The sequence below is a fragment of the Harpia harpyja genome, chromosome 1 (genome assembly GCF_026419915.1).
Source record: "Harpia harpyja isolate bHarHar1 chromosome 1, bHarHar1 primary haplotype, whole genome shotgun sequence".
NCBI classification, from domain to species: domain Eukaryota; kingdom Metazoa; phylum Chordata; class Aves; order Accipitriformes; family Accipitridae; genus Harpia; species Harpia harpyja.
Window position 1 is genome coordinate 67,851,391 of NC_068940.1, and position 16,733 is coordinate 67,868,123.

Sequence of the window (16,733 nt, forward strand, 5' to 3'; positions counted from 1 at the left end):
ACTACACTGCGATACAAATCAAAGAGGGATCATGTATAAATAAAATTACACACGTACATAAAAGAGGATCAGCCTGGGATGCCTTGGGGAAGTCTCAAAGACAGCAGTTGTAATGGAAACACAACAATCTTCACAGAAATCAAATCAGCAGACCAAAACAATTACATTTTAATAAAAAAGAAATGCGTAACTACATTAGTATTTCTAGTCTTAGACCTTTCTTGGGCTGTTCTGCTTCTGTTCTACATTAAAAGAGGTTGATACATACTAATGCCAGGAATGCTTTCTATAGGAATCTGCCGTACTCCATCTTTGAAGCAAGAAAGGCCAGGATAAACTTTTCGTATCTGAGCTTGCTTCCTTTCTATGAGCTTTTTAATGATCTGTAATAAAGCAGGAGAGAAAAAAAAAAAAAAATTTGCTCAAAGCAACCCAGAGGATTAATGCAGAACTGTGATGAACAGAAACACTCTCGCTTCCTAATCATACGGTCCTTATAGAACCCCTGAAGCTGCTAAGAGGGGTGAGCTACCTGGCCGAACACTGATTCTGCAGATGAGGCTACCAAGTCTCTCAGCTGCCCATTTAGGCACAAATCTGGAAGAAAAGGAGTCATTGCTTGCTGTATTGATCACAAGCTGCACAGCTCCTGGGAAGGTGGCAGCAGAGGTAGGGAAGGAAATTTCCTGGAAACAGGTTTGGGAACTGGCTCTAATTCTAATAGCTGCTGCTTCTGAACTGCTTCAGCACAGCTGGTCGGAAATTTCAAGGCACATATTGTATGCACATATTTCAATGCACTTATACGTTCATATTCCAAAATTTTAGAAATAGCTGTTCGCTTCAAAGTCTCCATATAACTGTAGGAGTTGCTTAGATATCAGTCAGATATACTCGTACTGAAGATTTTTTTCTCAAGGAAGTCAGAATGATGCCACTCTTTGGAACCGAAATTCTACTCTGCTTGTAAATGCCAGGAAAGGCTTTTCCAGTTCTGGGGTACACTCTGTTCTGCTTTGCAATCTCATTACCTCAATGCTAAGTAATTTGCTTTCGTGCTTTTGGTACACACTTAAGATTCTTACCTAAGCTTTTTGTGTCCTGAATATGTCACTTTCAAAATGGCTTACTTCATAACTGGGAGTAAACAAATGCACAACCATTCAGACAACCACAGTTTGAGAGACTATTTTCTTTGGAAATAATAAAGATGGACATATGTTTAAGGACCTTCACTCTCCCACACATAGTATTTTCTCTCAAAGAAGAGCAAAAGAAAAAAAATCAGACTTTCAATAGAGATTAAAAATGTTAAGAAAAATACAGTATACAAGAGCACCATGGCCAGATTCCAGCGTAATGTCAAAAGACTTTCAAACTAATTGTTAAATCCACCTTAAACCCTTCTTGCAATTTAGGAACTAGTGGCTCTTCCTGATTAAAACAAGCTATTCAATCAGTAACACTGATTACTCACAAGTCAGCAGGTCACAAAGCTTTGCACAAAGGGATTGTTCATATTTTTCAGAATGACTGTAAATGAGCTACAAATCAGGCAGTGCAAACTCACAAATGGTGGTCTGTGACTGGTACCCAGTGTCGGGTGATGTGGTCTTAGCAGCCGTATACTTAGGCATATACTCTAATTCTTTGAATAAAAGCTTAGATCCCATGAAAAGCTTCTCTTCTAAAAGGACAGGACTAGAAAACTCTGTTGTCCAGTAATGGCCAATACCAGCAGCAAATCAAATCAGTATGTAATCCATTCTGTCAACATTCAAAATTCTACTTATGTTCAGCTATCCTCTTCATTGCTTTTGATTTGAGCAGACAAGTGAACATTCTTCATAAAGCTGCAGACTGTGAGGGCTATTTCTAAATTTCCTTGGAACAGGGAGAATAAAAAGCCTGGTCTGTGTTTTGAGTGTCAAACAGGCAATCCTAAGATGCACTTCCAAAGGTGTATGTATTTATTCTCAGAGAAGATACAACAGCATAGATCAGTGTATAATAACAGCTTTATTTCTAATAATGGTAGACATGAGATGTCTGGAGGACCAAGGCACTTCATCTCCAAGTGGAGTGTCTCCAAGTGCTCTGGAACAATATGGACATCCCACCAAATGAGAGAGTGAAGAATGCAAAATAACATATGCTAATAAAGCAGTCCCAGAGCCAAAATCTTGAAAAATAACTTAAGTTTTTGGAAGTGACATGTCGACGGTTTGGGCCTAGAACTGTATTACTGCGGTTAAACAGGCCTGAGATGTAACAGGCTACAAGAGACATGTCCACTATCTGCCCACCCTGACCACAACCCATCCCTAAGGGGAAGGTGACGTGTCCAGCAGTAGACTAGGATCTGAAAAGTAACCCAACCAAGCAGAAATGGAAGGGGAAAAAATTATCTATGTTGTATGGACATATGAGAACTTTCCCAATGAGTGAAGTTAAGAAACTTGTAAACTAAATGTATAGCACTCAGATATTGTCTGTCTTTCTACAAGCATGGGCCAAATAGTTCTATTGCAAGGAAGATAATTGTTCCATGAAGAAGCATTTTAACAAAATAAAAAGTCATGAGATTTGACGAAACTTGTAAGAACAAATTATCCTTGTAATTTGTATTTCTTTAAAAACCAAGGAAGATATTTAAACACAACTGGAAACATCTTAATTATTTGCTAATAAACTGCCTTATTGTATGGAATATTATTACGGATTAAATAAAGAACATCCCACATAAACTCCAAAGAGGCACAGCCTGGAATTTAAGACAGCCCACCCTTGATTTGTATATTAAAACAGTGGCAGAAAAAATAATCCTCTTTCTTTCAAGTAAAATACAGGACATGCAGTACAAACACTCCATTCAAAAGTCACTCTAATGAACGCTACTGTCATTGGGGGTAAAAAAAAAGAAAAAAACTGGCAAAGGTGCAGAACAAATCACTCTAACAATATTTTGCTTAGTTATCATCTATGACAAAATTTAGCTATGAAATACTTCTCAAAAAATCAGTACTTTTCAACACTTCTGTTATCATAAATTTAGTAAGGTAGAATTTAATGCTTCAGCTGAAAAATTATGGCACTGGAACTTGAATGAAAATTCTAACTAATAAAAGTATATATTCTGATGTTTTAAGCACCAAAGCAATGAAAAGAGCTAACCTGGCACTGACTGAATTGTTTCTAAACATCTGAATAGATTATAATGTTCAGTGTTTCATTTCAGCCTTTACCTCTTTTTGCTTTTTAATGATGACAGAAAATTCTGTGTAGGGGATCCTTGGATTTAATTCACAACCCATTAATGTGGCACCCTCATAATCCTTGATGTAGCCAACATATTTTGCTTTTGGTACTTTAATATCTTTGGAGAAACCCTGAAGAAGAAAAAAACTCAAGCTGTCATGATGCCATTTTCCTTTTACATTTGTTTTAACTGATATGCTATGATGATTTAGAACCAAATTCATCATAATGTTAAAATACAGACAATACAACAGAAAGAGTTACAGACAATGGTTCATAGTGTTGCAAACACCTCATGGGAGTCACTTGATACAAGAATAGTTAATTGTTTATATGTATAGGAAACGAAGGGAGATAGGGGAGATAAAGAGATGGAGGAAAAGATTTTTACTGTGCACAAGTTTCCTGGATTTTTCCAAAAATTTGCTATTTAATATTTAAAGGATGCCAGTAGTTAGTCAAGGAAAGTTGCTGTTGAAATTGATGAGGTGACAGTAATTTTATAGCCAGAAAAATTGATGATTTTTTTGTCTTTTACTTTTGTATTTGAAGTGAAAAAATAAGATAACAAATGCTATTAAAAGTTCCAAAGTTATACTACAGTCTTCATACAGTTCAAAAGTTAATTGAAAAACAAACCCACAAAAGAATTAACCAAGACAATAAAAAGCAGTGTAGGACTCTCAATTTGGCTGCATTTTATTCTTCTGTTACAGTGGTATCTATGAAACCTCAGTAAAAATCAGGAACCCAACCAGGACTTCTGCCTCGCAATTTACCATCAAAGGCTTCAGACTCACATGGAGACTGAGCATCTTCAAATTGGGGAAGGGACTTTTCAGAGGTGAAAAGGGTTGGTCTGCACAGATCTGATAGCTGTATCACAAGCCCAGCTTTTATTAATTGTGAATGTGTGAGAGCAAATTGTATTAGTTTTATATACTGAACCACAGAACAGCTGAGGTTGGAAGGGACTTAGGGAGCATCTAGCCCCATCCCTGCTCACAGCAGGTCTCATCAGATCTGGTTGCTCAAGGCCACATCCAGTCTTGAAGACTGCCAAGGACAGAGATTCCACAACCTCTCCGGGCAACATTTTCCAGTATTTCACCACCCTTAGGACTGGAAGGAAAAAAAAAAATTTCCTTCTATCTAGTTGCAATTTCCCATGATCCAACTTGTGTCCATTGCCTCTAGTCCTATTGCTGTACATCTCCAAGAATAGTCTGACTCCATCATCGCTCTGTCCTCTGACCAGATAGTTGACACCTGTTTAATCTATCAAATCTATTTGACAGATTAGACATTGCAATCTTTCCTGAACTTGAACCTCATGCTTCAAATCAGGAGGAGCTGGTCAGCTAAATTCTAGTCTGCCGCAGGTATGTCTGGTTCTTCCTTACACTTCTTATAGAATCAGTGAAGGAACTGAATGAATACAGAAGCAGCCAACCCATATTTGACTGGTTTTTAGACTTGACAAATTATAGGCTATACTGTACACCTATATTCAGATGATTCCATCAAAGTAAAATGCGTTATAAGCCAATATCATTACAGAAGATGAACACAGAGCACATTCTGTAAATAAAAAATATACACATAATATTGCACTATGCATTTTCTCTGACTACTTTGTCACGTCTAGTTGTTTAGTACATCACTGCTAGATGTTAACTTCTTGACCCAAGTAACTTCTTATGTTGACTTACTTGTTTTTTGAAGTAGCCGATAGCATATTCATCTGCATACGTGAGAAAGTTGAGAATGTTGTGTTTGATGTGGTATTCCTTCAGATGGTTCATTAGGTGAGTCCCATAACCCTGTGTGAAACATATGAGGAAAAAGCCATTACAAAGCCTTTGGGGACTGCACATATGAGAACCTGTGGACTGAAGGTTCTTAAAGACTGTTTTTCAAAATGCAGTCTTTCCTCTAGATCCTGTTTTAAAGAGTTTCCCATAACTAACTTGGTGAGGCGTACTCAAGATGAAACTGTTTTCAGCCTTGTAAGGGTATCTTTGTGACCCAACAGGGAACACAAAATATCACAGCTTCTAGTGTCTGATTCACTTTTAATCTAAAAGAGACCAAAACCTAGACTCTATCTAGGGGTAGCTCTAAAGAGGTACATTGTCCTGGAAGCTGTAATTCAAGGTGCACACATCATTTTTTTCCTTTTAAGTTAGATACCAACTATTAATAGTCACATATTTCACCCATAACAAAACTACATATATTGTAATAATAGGGCAACCTTTCTTAGCCATATCACTTCAAAACTGCAAAGCAGTAGGAATACCGAAATGACTCCTTCTAGAAGAACCCATTCTGAGACGAGATCTCTGTTTTACTGTGTTCTGTGCACCTGTAGCAGAAACAGCCTCTGCCTCAAAGGATTTATAATCTGAAATTATCATAGGGCATAAAAGGGAATAGTGAAACGGTTTTTACCATTATAAGCAGCAGAGAATTTTTGAGTCCACAATCATATAAATAGCTATGCCTTCTGACTGCACACAGGAATAATTTCCATTTTCATTCAACCCCAAAGTAAACAAAAGGTTCCATTTATTCACATTTCTAAGTAAGCTATAGCCTTCCCCTTCACTGTGAGATGAAGAAATGTAAAATAGACAGGAAAGCCCATAATAATGTGTTGTTCCTGCATATGTTCCAATTTTAACATCATGGAGACCAACTGGACACTTACAGAAATATACATGGAATTGTCTTGGGTACTCTGTTGTTGAAAGCTGGGGAAATTTTTACTGATGTACATAAGCCAGAAAAAAAATTAGAAAATATATACTTCTGATTTAATTCACAATTTAATAGCCCCAAACATGGAAACACCCAGTTAAAAGCAAGTTAGATAAGTGCTGAAGCTCAATACAAAAAAATTAATAGTGACACATTTTCTTTAAAATCCTACAAATCTAGGTACAAAATTTGTGCATTAGTCCTTCCTTTCCAGCTAGTGTTTGGAGCATCTGGTATTCAGACCTCATATTCGAAATTAAGACCTGATATGCGTTGAAGTAAGTACCACTGAATTTGAGGAAGCTCTTAAAGCCATATGCTCACTTGTTAAAGTGGCACACATCATGCATGGCATCAAATACAAAGAAGTGGTTTGACAATTGGCAACATGTTAAGTGGTACAGCATTTCTTAGAACTCAGAAGTGCTCAAGATAATGAAGAGACTTTCTAATTGCAAATTTGAGTTCTCAAATTCTTTGGAGAGGACAAAAACTCTGGATGAAAATTTTTAATGAAAAATATTTTCCTTAAATGCAAGATAGCAGTACATGAGCTAGCCAAGCTCCTCACTTCCCTTCTCATCAGCAGGGTGAAAGGAACAGCGTATGAGAGGCCAACATTTTATTTACACCTGAAACATTGCAATTCATTCCAGTAATTCTAAAGCATCTAATCTCTGACAAAAAATGTCAACTTTGTGTCTCAAAGAAATTCCAGCAATTATGATGACAATTACTTCAAACATTTTCTGCTGACTTATTATTTTTATAATCTTCACAGGATTTATTCGTTCTCACAAAAACTTGCCGAAGTCTAGCAATCCTAAAAAGAAACTAAGCCATGTGCAGTAAAATTTAAACTAATTTTGCAACATGGGATCAAACTATCTCAAAACCAATCCAACTTTTAAATATCACATATAAAGGAAAACAGTACCCATATTTCTTACTACAGCCTCAAATTGAATTAAAATAGGAATTTATTTTTCCCAAGAGTAGGCAGTTCACCTATGTGTGAACATTCAGTTTTTCTCAGTTACCTGCTGGTAGGAGTCACCTTACTCATACAGGAATGGGGGAAGGCCAATTTTCAGAAACAGTCAACGGATCTTCACATACAGCGAGGTGCCCAGAGGGTAACAGCAGATATTGTGCATTATGTGTGCATATGCAACCTAGGCAAGCTCTCTGAGGGGTGAGATTTATTTGTTCTATTATATTCTGAAAGGTTATTCCTAGAGGATTGCAACACACCTTTGGCAGCTTAACTTGTGTAGTGCAGTTGGTTGTTTTAGTAGAATGAAAACACCTTTTACAAATTATCCAAACTTAGGATAGACGTACCTAAAGCATGTTGTTATTGTTTGCATTTGCTAAAACACTTGGATACTTTTATGACAGGCCTCTTTATAGGCCTCTCTGTATGACATGCTCTCTAACACCAGAGTTGAATAAAATCAAATATAACCCAAGTACTAAAAACTGTCACAGGCTTTCAATCCCATTGTGTTACCCTTCCACACTCAGAGCTCTTCCCTTCAAAGCAGGGCACACAATTTCTGCATGTTTAACTGCTACAAACTCTAAATTAATCCACATCTCTGCTCTTAACAGTTTCAACTGAAAAACATAAAGCTATAGCACCATCTAACGGCAAAATCCTGAATCAAACAGTCATAGTTAGATCTACCTGTAGTCCCTGGGAAAGCAGGAGGAATTTCCTGTATTCACAGGGCTCTACATTCTCTCAACATAGCAGCTAATTCTCAACACTCTGAGAACATTTTGTGAAATGAAAGACCTTATAGAACAAAAAAGACCTTATAGAACAGCGCGTGTGCTTATTTTGAGATGCAAAACTAAACAAATTTTGGATATACCTCATTTTCATTCAAATCATGTAACATCACAATGTGATTGAACACAAATTACTGTCACACACAAGCAATACTTATTTCAGAGAAGTGAATAGTCCAAGAATGGGAGACAGCTCACCCCTATTTTTGTGTTGAGGAAGATTTAGTGTTATTATTATTGTTGTTGTTGTTGTTGTTATTAATCCTACTAGTATGCTGAAGATTCTAAATCTGCACATGAGCTTTTGTGTAGTATATTCTGAATCACTGTATCTTTCAAACTCTGTTCAGCAACTCTGCAACAAATTCAATGAGACTAATAAAATTAGGAGCATATGCAGTGGTGGGGACTCAAATACATTTAATGAACACTAGTAGAGAATTATTTTTACCTTGACTTGCTCATTGGAAGTCACAGCACAGAAAACAATCTCCGTAAATCCCTGAGAGGGGAACATCCGGAAGCAGATACCACCGATAACACGACCATCTTTTATTAATGCAAGGGTCTTGTGTTTCCTGAGTAGACAAAAATAACAGTCATTTTAATTCATGTACATAGTATATAATGTGCCAATACCCTTTTTCAGAAACTTGATTCACTTCTTTCCATGATGCTAATGCAATTGTATATGCCTCTGTTAAGTTAGCTGCTTGTATCTACAGAAGAGTTGCTATTTTAACATCATGCTTTGAATTTACCATAAAATTCATCATTCATACAGCAAGGTCCTGGCCTTGCCAAGTACTCCTAGATACTATGGTAATACCAAATAAATAAAAAGCTGTATTGCTTTAATTGATTCTACTGCTGACAGTTATGCCATTGCACAGTTCTCAGGATGATTTTACCTTGACTAAATTAGAAATTAATGGAGTTACAGGACAGTAAGTCCTTTCTAAGGGATTCCTGTTTCCTTGCATGCACTCTATATAGCTAAGGTATCAGTTTCAAACGCAGCTGATGAAGCAAGAAATGATATTTCATATTTAGTGGAATGAAGACCAGAATAAATATCCATTTCTGTTGCATTTACATTGACTGCCAGGAAAGATATTACAAAGGTGCAACCTGAACTCTTGTGTCAAGGATTAAGAATTTTAGTGTCATCCTCAAGGTCTGTAAAGATTTACACTGCACCTGTTCTCTAGATTATTCAAAACATAGTATCACATGAATTGTATAAATAATACAGTAAATTTACAGAAGAATTTACACTTTTGGGGGGAGGGGGGGAGAGTTGGTGCTGAAAGTGACCCCCTTCCAAAAAATGGTAGTCTGCAGAGTAGTTATATTTTATGTGCTACTATTGAAGGAGATTTTATATATTCTTATTTTTCTTTTACTTATTTTGGTGCTTTCTATTTGTGGAATGACAGCAGCAATGTAGTAGCTTGAGCTTTTAATTTTGTTTCCTCATGTTTGAGTTGTTTAAGCAACAAGATTCAGTAGGATGGCCATTTCAGAAAGAAGAACACCAAAGACGATAATAAGTAAGGTAATAGCTGCAAGAAATTTGGGAAGAGAACTGGACTCCAGTATCTCCTGCTTGATGTAGGTTTGCGTGTACCCACTACTCAGCCGAGGTCCCCACTGTGTGTCCCGGAGATTCATGGCAGATGCTGGTGTTCTCTGAGCTGTCCAGGCGACGTGTTCCACTTCCTTTGGATCAACTGTTTGCCACAGGCACATAAAGGAGAGCATTTTCCTGCTGTAGCAATATCCATACCTCTTTCTCAAGCACAGACCACTCTCCAGACAGATATCTATACTGAAGAGCACTTAAACTACCAGCAGTTCCTCTCAGCCTACTAGAAGAGTCTCTCCCAATAAGGGAGGACCTTGAGAAATATGGGAGAAGGCCATGGCTCAACATCACTACTTCAAAATTTTGCTTTGATGTTTGGTTATGAGGGAACCTGGCTTCTTAACCAGTAGCCTCTGCTTGAGATCACAAGTGCTGCTAAATTCAGACAAGATCCCCGTGCTGCTTCTCCCTCCCAACCAAGCAGCGCTTACACCAACATAGGAGAGGTGAAAGAGTCTGGACTGGTGCTGGCCCTCAAGACAACAGTGCTGTTCACCTCTGAAGAACACAGCAGAAGGCCCCAACATCAGTCTCCTGTGCCTGACACCTAAGTCCTGTCCAACAGTCCCCAGCAGTGGGCTGTTTGTGCTTCAGGAACCGCACAGACCCAACAGCAGCTGTGGTTGCTGGCACCGAGAGTATTGCCGAGGGGAATGCTAGCAAGCCTAAAAGCAGAGGAAATGGTTCCAGAATTGTTTTCCTAACTGCTGCAGCCACAATACTGGGCACAAAGACAGAGGCTGATATCACCAGTGGTGGAGGAAGGCTCTTCCATGAACCACGCTGGGCAGTTGGCTGCAGTCAGCTCAGTCAAAGCTCCTCGAGGTCTCTGCTGATGAACAGCAATGAGCCCATAGGCATCCTCCACTGTGAAGTGCTGCGGTTAGTACAGGGGACCCCTAGGCTATTCTTGGGCATGGATCATTCAGAGGCACAAACTTTGGGAGAACATACTGGTTGAGAGGAAGCAGGCTCTGCTGGGAACACAATGGTGGAAAAGCCAACACTTCTGAGGAGAACCTCCCTTTGTGCTTGAGCAGCTGAGGCACAATTCAGCCAGGACACTAGGTTAGGTGGAGGACCATGGGCAGCCTGTGCATGCTGCTACGCTCTTTTCAAGTGCCTGTGATGGCTGCTTTGCACCCAAAGCAAGACTTGCACTGATAAAACAAGGAAACTTGCACTGATAGAGAAAAGCAACGTGCTTGGGTGGGGAGTGATTCCTCCCACACTGACTTAAATGCTGCTTTCTTCATAAATCCCACAAGTTCTCATTGAAAAACTTCAGTCTCTGCTGCTATTTGGTTCACGATCTCCACAGACAGAGGATGGAGCAGCCTGCAGGTTGGTATGGGCCTGGAAACCACTAATAAGCACCACAATTACTTTCTGACTTTCAGTTCTAACATTCGAAAGTACAAGATAGGTAGGAGCCTTCCCTGCAGGCCCACGTCCCTCAACAAGAAGCCATTGGTCATTAATACAGCCACTGAGATGGTATTTAGGTACAATCCACTTAGACTGGCCAGGATTTACGGCTGGGGGGAGGCTTGAAAAGATGGGAAAAGGGTAGCACGGGCAGAGCTGCCCTCCAGGCCACCTGGGCTGGCCTCTTCCTACACCACTGCCGGCAACCAGCACCGGGCTCGCCCGGTGTCACCCGCCAAACCCCTCTCCAGCAGCACTCACGGGTCAAAGACCAAGCGCGTGATGTACTCCTTCGGCATTCGAGGAAGCTGGTGGGAGAACACGTTCTGCAAACCGACCAGCCACATCATGATCTTCTTGTTGGGCTTCTGGTTCAGGGAGTTGCCAACCACGTGGAATTCGATCACCCCCCTGCGCTCCTCCAGCCGCGCTGCCTCGTCCCGGGCCGAGTGCGCCGAGAGGAAGTTGGTCTGTGCCGCACAGAAGAGGAACAAAATCACATTTTGGAGATTTCACATCCTCTGATGGAACAGCCTTAAGTAACAAACAAGTGAAACCCTCTCTTTTTTCAAAAATAGAGCCAGCAATGATTATTTTTCTTAGCAGAAGTGACACTGTCAAAGAAGCTGGATATAAGTCTACACTACAGTGTACAAAGGCTTATTCAAACTTCTTTTGGTAAAGATTAGGTAACAACAGTGGTGGTTATGACTCAACAAGTTCCAACATCTCTCGGCAGACAGCACTCATCCAGATGAAGCCTATGCCACTAAGTCTTCGTATTTTCCTTAGTCTAGCCAGCTTGGACAAAAGAAGTGGATTCACCTACGCATGCTGCAAATCACATATTTTAATGGCAGTGCAAGCAAAGTCATATTTTTTCATTTTAGTAGTGCTTTCCACTAGCTACGCCGCTATCATAACAACCTAAAAAGAACATTTTAATTCCTACTGATTTTGCTGTTACACATCTAGCAATGGCATCCATATATTTGAATGGAGATGAAATCAATACAGACAATTTATTTCACTTTTTTTCAAGATCATTTCACAATGCCAAAACATCTCTGCATGCACATACTGTTTACTTTTTAGAGCGAAGTTTGGCTGCTGGGTTTCTAGTCACTGCCAGCCCCAACAGCCAGATGGGCACAGCATTTGTAATATGCAGAGACATCAGTCACAGTATATAGTTTGAGTAAGAAATGTAGGTGGTTCCAAATCTTCAGCAGTCTCTAGCTAAACCTTGGCAAACAAGAGCTGCTGGCAAAACATAGCCTGGTGAAGGGAACAGAAGGAGGAAAAGCCAGCCAAAAAAAAAAAAAAAAAAGTGTGCAATTCTATACATGGCACAATTCTGCAATTCTGTTTGTTTTTCTCTTCCAGCAGAAAAAAAGAGCAACTGTGGAAGACAGAGAAAATAACTGTTTAGATCAGCCCTTCTGCACTAGACAGAGGTTTTAACTTTGGATCGTTCATTCTGCAGCAATATTTGAACCCCATTTACCTTGTCTTATGAGTTACATCTATGATTAACAATAAAAAGCATACTCTGGAACTGTTCTGTAACAAAAGTACCTTGCAAAATAACCTGGGATCTACATTTTTACTGTCACTAGTTTCCAAGTCTCTTTGCAAACAGTACGCAATGTGTTAAAAAAAAAAATTTAGAACAATTTTTCATGTTAATGATGCATTTCATCAATATTTTTTGCTCACCTAATCATACTCTTTGAAAGTCTCTATTTTTTTTACTGACAGCATGGTAAGTTTTGTGGACTTGTAGCTTATCATACTCTATCCATGTGGAACATTTATTGAAAACAGACCATTTGCAAGCAGACCAGGTCTACATATATTTCTCACCTCTGGCCCAAGCATTGCTGCAGGATCTGTAATTGTTGACATTACTTCATTGATTAATTCAATAGGAATATCTCCTACAACCCTTGGTCTTTTTGAATCCTCCATAGAATAGGGTTCATTATTTTTTCTCTTCTCCCCTATAAAACAAAACCAGGACAAATTAGAACCACCAAACTGTCACAGACTAACACTGTGAAGTCTAGCACTTCTGTTATATTCTTTAATTTGTATGCCAAGTTTGGGGATTTTTTTTTAATCCCTATAGAAAGGGAGAAAGAGAAAGAAGTGCAATCCGAACAATACTTATTACTGCTGCAATTTTGTCTTTGTGCTGGGATATTAGCATGAAGCAGGACAAATATACCTCTCCTTCTCCCATACCTCTGTAAATTCACAGTGAAACTATGTGCTTTTCTTTTTCCTTCAGCATCCTCTGCAGTGAACCTCTGTGCTGCTGTCTTGGAAGGTCAGTGCTCCATACACAAATTATAGTGCATACTTTTGGATAACATGAAATCCCCTTTTGGGATTCACTGGAATTAAGTATCCATTATAGATTTCTTTCACCCTTTTTTGTAAACCAAGCAGCACGTACAGTCTGACACATCATACATATTTGACTTAGAAAAGCCACATAAAGCTTCCAAATCAAAATATACCGTGTTAATTATTAACTGCCCTACTCACTGCGGACCAACATGTAATATAGCAAAAGCAATCAGTTAAATTCATGAAAGAAAAGTCCACCAAGGACTAGTAGAGGTACAATAATACTGATAGAGCCAGCTTCTAGCTCAGGATTTATCCAAGCAGCAAATTGCTAAATACTAGGAAAGCATTCAAACAGGAATATCACTCCACGGTCAAATTGTTTCTGTATTTTTTCCCTAAAGATCTGCTAAAGGTCAGAGACAGGATGCAGAATTTTGCCTTTGTGATCAGCACTTAGCAGTGACATAAGTTAGTTTGGTTTTGTTTGAGTTGGTTTTTGAGTTTTTTTGCCCCTAAGGAAAATCCACAATAGCTTTAAGATCTTTTTTTCTGAAACAAACAGGTAGTTTAGGACCCACTATGCCCACTATTTTACACATGTGGCACAGATTGTTTTCCCACAGCTATAGCACTCTAAAAATATAAGGATCAAACTGTTCATTCCCCTTTTCAGACTTTCAAGCAGTACAATTGTTTTCTTAAAAACATAATTTTATTGTTAACCTCCCTTCACTGTGGAAACTTTTATTCCTATTTTTTATTTCTTACTTTTTAAACAGTTATTCATATGTGAATGGACCTTCCTTCTTATTTTCCAAGGGATTAATTTCTTGTTTTAAAATAGAATTTTTTGAAGCAATTTGTCAAAAGCTTTCTGGAAATCCAGATACACAAAACCCTTCCCAAATGCTCAGCAATTCCTTCACAGATATGTACAAGTCATGAGTTCTACAAAAGGCACACTAAATTTCCACACATCACATTACTCACACATTTATTCATTCCATTTTTAATCAGTTTATTATTTTTTCTTCTAATTGTCCGAAATAGGAGACTTACAATTGACAGTTTCCTGAATTCTCTTCAAACCCCTTTAAAAACTAGTTTTGCATCTGTGGTGTTTCAACTCTGTAGTGCCAAGAGCAATTCCAATGACAGCTCAGATGCACAACTTAATTAATTGTTTCAAACTCTCAAAAAAATATAATTTTTCTAGTGACTACTTACTACTAATTTTGCTGATCTGTAACAAAAAAAATCTTCTACTCATTCCCACTTTTAAGACCATTTCCCAACTTGTCCCTCACAGAAAGCTGCCGTTTAGGAGCCGCCTTAAGTTCCTCTGTAGCAAACACCCAGGCTAAGAATTCATTTAGCTTTTTCTACTTCCTAGAGGACTTTACATGAGCTCATGATCATCTCTCTGACCTACAAACTCTCTTGACAGGCTCATTAATCCTGAGGTGTTTGAAAAGGGATTTATTAGGAGAATTTATGCATTCAACAACTTTTTTCCCCCCACAATTTTTTTTTTTTTTTAACCTGACCTCATTCAGGTTTTAAATTTAACCTGGTTGGTGTGTTTGTGCTTTTCTTTATTGCTTAAATGTATGCAATTTCAGTACCTTGAAAGATTAAAAAAAAAAAAAAAAATGCAATGGCCCCTTCTACTCTGTCTTTATTTAAACAAAACCTTTTTTCATGGCTCATAATACACGTACTCCAAGTAAAGTGTTTTTCAACAACCTCTGACACCAGCAGACCTTTCTCCATTTTAATTGAATTTTAACAAACCTTTTTTTTCTTTCAAATACAGTAGCCATTTCTGCTAGTTAAACATTACCATAGTGGAGAAAAAACACGTGTGCATGTCTTTTAGCAAAAACACCTCAAGGTCGCTATTGCAGAGTGAAGGCAATGGTCACCATATACTGCAACTACTGATAACATCAACAGAAGCCCAACAGCAAGTCTCCCTCTTCGCTACCTAGGTTTGGGTCAAGGGCAGAAGAAACTTTGCAAGCAGGACTCATATTCCCACTGTTGGGTTGCTCCAGAGACGAAGGACTTGCACTGTATGAAACGGTTCTTGCCACAGGAGGAGGACTGATAACTGCAATGGCATAAAAGACAAACACAAAAAAATCAGGACATGGAACCCATTAGGGTGCTAAGTGAAGGACTGCCACAACGAGGAACCCAACTTCACACCCACCACCTGCCATGTAACAGCTAATGTTGTGCAACAGAGCAATGCCACCAGTTCGCAAGGAGAGACATTACAGCTTTATCTCAACATATTTTTCTAAACTTCTACCTAACGAGGGACTGTATTACTGCTGGATGACAGAGTTAGCTTTACTTCATTGCAAATATCAGACTTTATTATTCTGCAGTGCTGAGCACAAGCTAAGAAAACAAACTTCCTTCACATACCTGCCAAGCCTGCTGGCGTTTAGCTTCATGAAAAGGCTTTTTGTAGGGGTCTATTGAAAAGAAAAATCTCATCATTCAGCTTCAGCTGTCCACTTTAACAGTGTTCAAAGACTGGTTGGACAAATCAAACTCAATAAAGGGAGAAGTTGTTACACCAGTTAAGAGGATGAAACTATTATTTCAAAAGGCCACAGGCCATCATCTCTCTTTCTTATATTAAAAAAAAAACCCCAACCCCAAAACACCCACTCATCCCAAATCATCCAGTTTTCATATGTGTCAGGACTTTTGGCAGGCAGGTGGGCTGTTGGGGTGACAGCTCAGTAGTCTGGACACCTGCAGTCTTTCTCTTTGCATGCCTTTATCCTGGTGTCATCACCAGCAACAGCTCTCTTGTGCCATATTCATGCCAAGAATTCAGTGCTTAAGAGGTGCACATTAAAATGAAGCACTGCAGAAATGTACATGATAGAATGAACTCTGAGAGCAAAATGATTTTAGAGTTGCAATGAACTTGTGCCTAAGACATAATTCACCAGTTCATGGTGCAGACCAGGAATTTCTCACAAAAAAAAGCCTGTATCTGTCACAGTGGAATTTCCCTACTACTCTAGGAAATTCAATATCAGATAAAGTACTAACAAGATGGTTTTGTCAACTGACAATCAACAACTGTTTCAAAATACTGAATTGTAACAAAATATTGAATTAAATACCTGAAAATTGAAGTCAACCCCTGAGCTGCATAAATGGATTTTAAATACTTTTGAGCAGGAAGGAAGAGGAGAAGGGGAAAGTAAAAGAAAACCATTATCAGTGTCTCCTTGCAATTTTAAGGATGACTTACACCCCAGTACACTAACTGAGGAAAAGTAAATAAAGCTGCAGAATAGCCGATGAGGCATATGAATAAGAAACAAAGCAACGAAAAGCTATAAAAAACCTCAAGAAAATCAAAGGCATGTATGCAAAGGCATTGGGACATCTGATGTGGAAGGCCCCTACCTCCCTCCTGCTAGGGAGTCAAAGGACTGGCATGGGTCCT

At 38.7% G+C, this 16,733-nt stretch overlaps 1 protein-coding gene across 10 annotated transcripts in view; it reads right to left on the reverse strand.

Annotated features, from left to right (window-relative positions):
• The window catches only part of KAT2B (lysine acetyltransferase 2B), a 45,497-nt gene that overhangs the window by 5,954 nt on the left and 22,810 nt on the right, over positions 1-16,733 (reverse strand). For 5 of the 10 annotated variants that reach the window (XR_008236830.1, XR_008236833.1, XM_052798404.1 and 2 more), the window contains exons 8-14: positions 15,240-15,365; positions 12,761-12,897; positions 11,156-11,364; positions 8,270-8,396; positions 4,971-5,081; positions 3,246-3,389; positions 269-383 (exon numbers count right to left, since the gene is read on the reverse strand). Coding sequence is in view for 7 of the 10 variants with exons in the window: in XM_052798404.1 (XP_052654364.1) it covers positions 269-383; positions 3,246-3,389; positions 4,971-5,081; positions 8,270-8,396; positions 11,156-11,364; positions 12,761-12,897; positions 15,240-15,365 (969 nt within the window). In the remaining 3 variants the exon portion in view is untranslated. The remainder of the gene's footprint in view (positions 1-268; positions 384-3,245; positions 3,390-4,970; positions 5,082-8,269; positions 8,397-11,155; positions 11,365-12,760; positions 12,898-15,239; positions 15,366-16,733) is intronic. The other 5 variants (XR_008236834.1, XM_052798379.1, XM_052798430.1 and 2 more) reach the window with 2 other exon arrangements.